This window comes from Capsicum annuum, chromosome 7 (assembly GCF_002878395.1).
Source record: "Capsicum annuum cultivar UCD-10X-F1 chromosome 7, UCD10Xv1.1, whole genome shotgun sequence".
In the NCBI taxonomy this organism is placed as follows: Eukaryota; Viridiplantae; Streptophyta; class Magnoliopsida; order Solanales; family Solanaceae; genus Capsicum; species Capsicum annuum.
The window spans coordinates 8,065,766-8,073,882 of record NC_061117.1 but is presented as its reverse complement, the minus strand read 5'-3'; the positions used below and the strand labels follow the sequence as shown (position 1 = coordinate 8,073,882).

General features: G+C 31.6%; 1 protein-coding gene across 1 annotated transcript; it reads left to right on the top strand.

The window, feature by feature from the left end:
• The first annotated feature begins 7,477 nt into the window (after positions 1–7,477).
• On the top strand, positions 7,478–7,831 carry LOC124885666. Its single transcript, XM_047393906.1, has one exon. It carries the CDS (start codon positions 7,478–7,480, stop codon positions 7,829–7,831), a length of 354 nt encoding a protein of 117 aa, XP_047249862.1.
• Positions 7,832–8,117: the final 286 nt, after the last annotated feature.

Here is an 8,117-nt window from a genome sequence, read left to right as displayed (position 1 = left end):
ATTCTTTCTTTTATTTTTAAACATATAACTACAAGCAATTCGCACTTTAAGACAACCATTTCCAAACAAATGAATACTATCATGCACTATCAAATTTAAAATATGTGCAGAACATCTAACAAGAAAATGATCTTCATACATTAAACATAATCTAGTTTTTAACTCGTCAATAACTTTCAAATTATTAGCAGCATTGTCTAATGTGCATGCCATAGGTTTACCAATAAATCTAAAATATTTCATGCTCTCCACTATTATACTAGCTATATACATACCGGTTTTAGACTCATCAACATATTTATAAGCAATAATTCTTTTTTGCATGTTCCAATCGTGATCAATTTAATGAGCCATGAGAGTAAAATAATCATTACCGACAACACTAGTACCCAAATCAGAAGTAATAGATATTCTACCATCAAATTTATCAAATAAGCAACGAAGAAAATGACAATGTTCAGGTTGAAATTTTAAAATATTATTTTTAATTGTATTTCGTGAAAAACCTTTAAAAGAGGGGTTATATACTCTTTGAATATAATGAATAAAATCGGGATACGAAGGAAAACTAAAAGACAAACCCATAACAAAAACCATTTTCGCTAGTTCTTCTCTATCTACATCTTCACTATATGTCGATGATGAACTTGCTTCAGCCGGGTTAAACATGTATAAACGCATTTAAACCATATTACCTCCTACAGATTCATGTACAAATGTTGTACCATCCTTTTGTTTTTCTTAGCCTCATTTTTTAGACGAATAAATTCTTTATTACATTTCATCAAATGCGTAGTTAGCAACCCTGTCCCGTCATTTTTTTCCTCGGTCAAATATTTAAAAATATTCTTGCATTTATTGCAAGTAGCAATACCTTTTACCCTATCATGCTCCATAAATTTCCAAACTAAAGACCTTTTAGTACGTTCGATACCTTTGGCCCTAGTAAATTCCGATAAAGGGGAAAGTTCTTCACCGTATTTCGGTAATTCCGTAACCGGACTAGTAGGGGTAGGGATATCACCTAACTCTTGTTCTTTTATATCATTTTCCTCCAATAAATCTTCCTCAAAATTATTATGCCTACTTAGGGTTTCATTATCCAATTCCATACCGATACCAACATCGAAACCATTAGATTGTGATAAAGAAGTTTCATTAAATGTAGGCGGTAATGAACTAGTACTAGCCTTACTTTTTTTATTTCTACGAAAAACCTTATCAAAGCTTGATTTTTTACCACTACTATTTTTTTCGAAATCCATAATTTAAATTAAAATATTAACACAAGCAATACAAATATTATAAATTACAAAATTAATGTAAGTAAACAAATGTAGATACTAAAAACTAAAAATATAGATATTAACGAAAATAAAAAGTGCTTAAAGTTGGAACGATTATACCGAACGTCTACGTAAAAACAGACGTATACCAAATATCGGAACTAAAAGATGATAATTGAAGGTTATAATATCTTTAAAAAATCTTCAACTCCAACTAATATAACAATTATAAATATTTAGAGAGAATGTGATACTAAGAGATTGTGAGAATTTAAATGATAATATTTGTGTGGAAAAAGAATTGAAATGAGGAATATTTATAATGAAAATTTTAAGGGGTGGTATGGGATAGTTGGGAGGGGGTGAGGTAATTGGGAGGGGGGGCAACGACTAGTTCAAGACTACAAGGCAACGGCCAAAAGAGCCGTTGCCAGATACCAATTACCAACCCAATTTTAATTTTAAAAAAAAGGGTAGAAATTGAAAGCGTTTGACGGACCGAAACCGGTCAACCGGAAATGAAAATATCAAATTTTTTTAAAGGTTCGCACCGATAACGGATTTCGGATCACTGGTACCAACCAGTACCGTTTAGTTATCGGTGACGGAACCAATCGAAAATGGAGTTGACGGATCGGAATGGAATTTTTCGATTTTGTTGCCAACCCTATTAGAACCTAATGGTCCACCATGCTTTAAGTGTGCTTTAGATTCATTAGCTATGACATTGGTGAATGGTCCTCTAGGGGCATCAATTCAAATTGAGACATTCTCTGCAGGAATATGTGATTTGGTGTTCCTTTTCAAATCTGTAAATGCGTCTGACATTTAATTTGTAATTTTCTGCAGATGAATAATCTTTTGTACTTCTTCGTTACAAATAGAAATATGTGGATCAAGATGAGATAGTGATGAATTTTTTCACAAAATTTCTCTTTTGATGTCACTATCTTCTTTCCCTAATTTTGGGAAAACTATCTCATCAAATCGACAATCTGCAAATCGAGCAGTAAACATATCTCCCGTTAATGGTTCAAAATAGTGAATAATGGAGGGTGATTCAAACCCAACATAAATTCCTAACCTTTTTTGAGGGTCGATCTTTGTGCAAATTGGTGATGCTATAGGCACATATACAACGCACCCAAAAATTTTCAGATGAGATATATTAAGCTCTTGACCCAAAATCAATTGCAATGAAGAAATTTTATGATAATTTGTTGGTCTAAGACGAACAATTGTTAGAGCATGCAAAATTGCATGACTCTAAATAGAAGTGGGCAACTTAGTTTTCATAAGCAATGGTCTTGCTATCAACTGCAGACGTTTAATTAGTGACTCGATAAGGCCATTTTGAGTGTGAACATGAGTTACAGGATGTTTCACTCTTATCCCAATCGATAAGCAATAGTTATTAAATGCTTGGGATGAAAATTCTACAGCATTATCAAGGAGAATAAACTTAATCTGATTATCAGGAAACTTTGCCCGTAATCATATTATTTGTGCCAATAATTTTGCAAATGCCAAGTTGCGAGGTGACAATAGGTACACATGATACCATCTAGAAGAAACATCTATTAGGACCATAAAGTATCTAAACGACCCATTAGATGGGTGAATGGGTCCACAAATATCCCTATGTATACGTTTCAAGAAAGCGGGGGACTCAATCCCAACTTTTGTTGGTGATGACCTCACAATTAGCTTGCCTTGATAATTCACCATTTGAAAGAACCTTCAAGTACTTTAATGGATGCCCATTTAAATTTTCTATAATTCGTCTCATCATTATAGATACAGGATGTCCCAGACGATCAAGCCAAAGTGCGAAAGTATTGGAATTAGTAAACTTTTGGTTTACTATAGAATGTGCCTTAATTGTACAAATTTTTATCCAATACGTGCTAGAAGATAAAATAGGAAAATTTTCTATAACACGTCTCCCAGAGACATTCTTAGTAATACCAAGATATTTAGGATTTATCTCATCAATTGTCTTGATATGATAACCATTTCATGGATATCTTTAAAACTCAACAAGTTTCTCCGTGACTTAGGAGAACACATGACATTATTTATGATGAGTTTAGCTCCTTGGGCAAGAGTATAATGGCTTTTTCGAAGCCTTCAATCAAATTAGCACTACCAGAAATTGTATTAACATTAATCTTGCTCATGTTTAGATGAGAGAAATATTTCTCGTCTTTGAATGTCGTATGTGTAGTGTGAAAATCAATCAAACAAATACCTTCACAATTGGACATCTTACTTTAAAAATTATCCATTTCTTCAAGTAAAATGACATGCACCAAATAAAATAAATATGTCATTCTACAAAGTGAAAATCATTAATAAATTATTAATTACTTTTTATTAAGCAATTAGTTACATAATAGACGTAGTATGTCAAGTAAATCGTTGTGTTTATGTGGACAGTATTTATTACTTGACTTTCCTTTTAAAAATAAATAAATTAATAGGCGCATTACATAGTGCATAACTATTAAATAGTAATACTGCATTTAAAGTATACTAGTTATAATATATTACTAACCATTAACTATCAACCCTACATGCAAATTCATGTTATAAATCAATATTGCATCCGTAACAATAACAAAAATCATATCAATCTTTACTAATATTAAACACTGCTTATTCATCATTTGTCCAATCACAGCATCAAAATATTCCGTTCTTACATTCAAAAACAAACAAATGCATTTTATATTTCACATTACAACATTCGTAATAATATATTATTTTCCACCCTAGCTAACACCAAGTATATCTACATACATATACATTATAGTAAATAACAACCCTTTCATGCTAACAACAATTTAATCAACAGATCAAAATAAACAATAATTTTATACAGTTATTAAATATTTTATTTAATATTACTATATAACACACAAAAAAAAAAACTCATCTATACAATCTTGATATATACGTTAACAGTATGTTTCTCACTATCAATACATAAAATGCTAAAATATTATATACATTACTGCAATCACAATATTTAAAAGATCCCATGAAAACGTTCATAATATTATACAATAACATGATCTATTAATTAATCACCATCATAATTACCATTACAAAATAATTTTGTTGTTAATAAAGAGTAATGGATCATGTTGAAATTTAATTCAATTCAATAACAAACTACAGTAATATAATTAAAATAATTAATACTAATAAAAAATTAATACTAATGCAAACAACTATTTTTACATGATTTTTTATTGACTAACTCTTATCAATAAAAAAAATTAAAAATCATTCGTTCTTTCATTTTTACGGAACCATCACCAATCAAGTGATTAATCTTTCCTTCAGGGTGCTCGGAAAAGTTTGCTACATCCAAGCATGTGATGTCAACATCATTTTCAGAGAGAAAGTTATCCTCGAAATTTTTCTCTTTCTTCTTTAGTGATGCTTGATAAAGGTCAATCAAGTGCTTGAGAGCACGACAAACATGTGAATAGTATCCTTTTCCAGCACATCAAAAATAAGTAATTGCTTCACGTTTTTTCATCTTTTATCTTTTTGTTCGATGAATGATTAAATCCAGGAGCAGAGTTTCTTTTTTGGTCGTCACCACCACAACCGCGACTACGTCCATGACCACGTTCAAGACCGCGACTTTTTCCATGCCTAGCATGGTGAATATGCACATCATTCACCTCAGGGAATGATGCAGATCCAGTAGGTCGATTCTCGTAATTTTTCATCAACAAATTATTATTTTGTTCATCTACGAGAAGATGAGAACTCAGTTTAGTGTACGTCTTGAAATATTTCTCTCAATATTGCAGTTGTAAGAGCACATTCGAGGCATTAAAAAAGGAGAGTGTCTTTTCCATCATATTGTCATCATTGACAGTCTCTCCATGTAGTTTTAATTGAGAAGAAATTCTGAACATGACAGAATTATACTCACGAACAAACTTATAGTCTTGAAACCTCAAATGCATCAATTCATATCGTGCTTTTGGGAGGATGACCATCTTTAAGTGATCAAATCTTTCTTTTAGGTTATTCCACAATATAAGTGAATCCTTAGTAGTAAGATATTCAAATTTAAAATTTCGTCAAGATGATGACGCAAGAAAATCATAGCCTTAGCACGATTTTGACTAGATGTTGTATTTTCTTTCTTTATGGCGTCTACAAGACCCATAGTATCTAAGTGGATTTTCGCATCTAGTACCAATGAAATATAGTTCTTGCCCGAACTTTGAAGGGCAACGAAGTCACACTTCGTAAGATTGTTAGCCGTATGAAAAAGGGAAGAAGAAGAATACTTTAGCCTTCAAATTTGAGACGGTAGAGTCTCGTGCTGATAATGTGTTATAAAATAACAAAGAATAAAGAAGAAGAATAGAGAAAGAATAGAGAGTAATTCTTATTTCTATTAAGGAATGAATCACAATGAAGGAAAATTATTTTATTTATAGGGAAAATCTAACCTTGGGGCTTATAACTTTACCATAAATAGACATTCACAATATATAGTAAAGTAGGTATTCATCATATATGGTAAAGTAGGCATTCGCTATATATGGCAATACATTTATACAAGATTTATGTTTTTTGCCCAAACATTTTTCCTTTCCGGCTTTGTTTAAGAAAATAAACTCTCCTAGTGCTAATATTAGAGTCGTCAATATGGGTCAGGCCCGTTGGGCCGGCCTGACCCAGTCTGTAATCTGGTAGGGTTGGGCTATAATTTTTTAGCCCGTTTAAGAATAAGGCTTTTTAGCTCAGTCCAAATAAGTCCGTTGGTCCGTGGGGCTTGAGCAATATGGGCTGAGCTGGCCTGTGGGCCATGAAAAAAATAATTAAAAATAGAATAGAGAACTAAGAATAAAAAAGAAGTTCAGGTTCAAAGTTTATTCGAACCTTCATAGATATTTAAATATTAACTGTATTTATAAAAATATATAATTAATTAAAATACAAAATACAAATTTTTTGAAGGAATCAAATTTGTTTGATGAAGATTACAAGGCGATGTTAAAGACGCCATAAGTGTCATGAGAGTTTATTTAAATAGTTTATTTTCGCTCTTAGTGGACTAAATATTGATATTTATTTTGTGTTATATTGTGATTAATTAAAATAAAATTAGGTTAATATTGCTATTTAGCTAGTTATGTTCTTACTCATTAATTAGTTCATTTGTTTTTTAATATCTCTCTATTTGATTTGAATTTGATGTCAAAAGTTATTCAATTTCACATATTATTAGGATTTTTTTAGTAAATTTGAGACTTGATTAACAATTAATAACATTATGTAATATTATATTGTAAATATTTATGTAATTAACATTTTAAAATTTAAATAATATATTTTAAAAAGTGGGCTGGTCCATGGAGGACCGCAATCCAGGTGTGATGATCAACCACCCTAATTAACTAAATAGGGTGATTTAAAAAGGGGTGATTTATAATAATAAATAAAGTTAAAATTAAAGTTGAAAAATAAGTAAAATTTATTTTTGATTTATCAAAATCAATTTAAAATTCTCATGATCAACCACCCTAATTTCGTAAAATAAAATAATTTTTTTTTAAAAAAAGAAGAGAAAATGCGTTATTTTCATACTGAACTATAAAAGAAATTACTGAAACATACTTCAACTTAAAGGGATCCTATTACCCCTAAATTAATTAAAATTATATTTTTGGCAACCTTAAGGCCTACGTGGCACATATATTGCACACTGCGTGAATCAACATACTGAAGGTCCACGTAGGCACACGCAGTGACAGAGCCAAGAAATTTATTAAGAAGATTCGAAAGTGCACATACGAACTAGCCGACGGGGGTTCAACATATATAATATATACATAAAAAATAATTTTAACCCTATATAAATAGTATAATTTTTCGTCGAATGAGGTTCGAATAAATCCCTAGATATATGCTAGATCCTCCACTGACACACATTTATGCCACGTAGAAACTTAAAATTGTCAACAATACAATTTTAATTAGTTAATAGGATCCCACTGCATTTACTTTAAAAAAAAAAAAAAAAAAAAAAAAAAAACAACACCAAACGGGTCATAAAATTGGACAAAGTATAAAACCCTTCACATTCTCCACCACCCTTTTAACAACTTTTTGCTCACTCTCACAAAAACTTGACACACTCCATCCGCTCCAAAATGGATGACCACAAATTCAACATCCCCAGTACTACTCTCAAACAAAAATTCAAAAGCTCTCTCTGTTTCTCCTGCTGCTTTCCCCACCACCACCGTCCTCCGCCGCTTCCACCGCCTTCGTCCTTCGATGAAAACTCCTACAAGTGGCGGAGCATCTTCAGTTTTCTTAACGGTAACGGTAATAGACACAAACGCCATTCGTCTACTGAGTTCCGTTATGATCCGTTGAGTTACTCGTTGAATTTTGAAGATGAAGCTCCTTTCACCAACTTCTCTTCTAGACTTCCTCTGTCGCCGGTGACGGAGACTGTGACGGTGAAGCATTTGGGTATTGCTGCTCCGGCTGCTTTATGACTTGACTAGTTATGCTGATTGGTCCGGGTGGTTACCGGTGAGGGTTTTGTTTGTTTTTAGTTTTTTGATTTTTACTCCTTTTTTATTTTTCTACAAATATATTACTAGTAATATAGGGGATAAAAAAAAAGTCCATATTTTTTGTACATACATGCAACTTTTGGATCTTAAGTCTTTTAAAAATGTGAAAACATAAATAATTGTAATTTAGAGCATCATTATGAAATGTAGCTATAGTTTCTATATTTACGGTTCGTAATCTTTCTCCATCAATCTTTTACTACTT

Excerpts from the sequence above, each read along its gene's own strand:
- LOC124885666 (XM_047393906.1), top strand. The coding sequence starts at position 7,478 with ATGGATGACCACAAATTCAACATCCCCAGTACTACTCTCAAACAAAAA.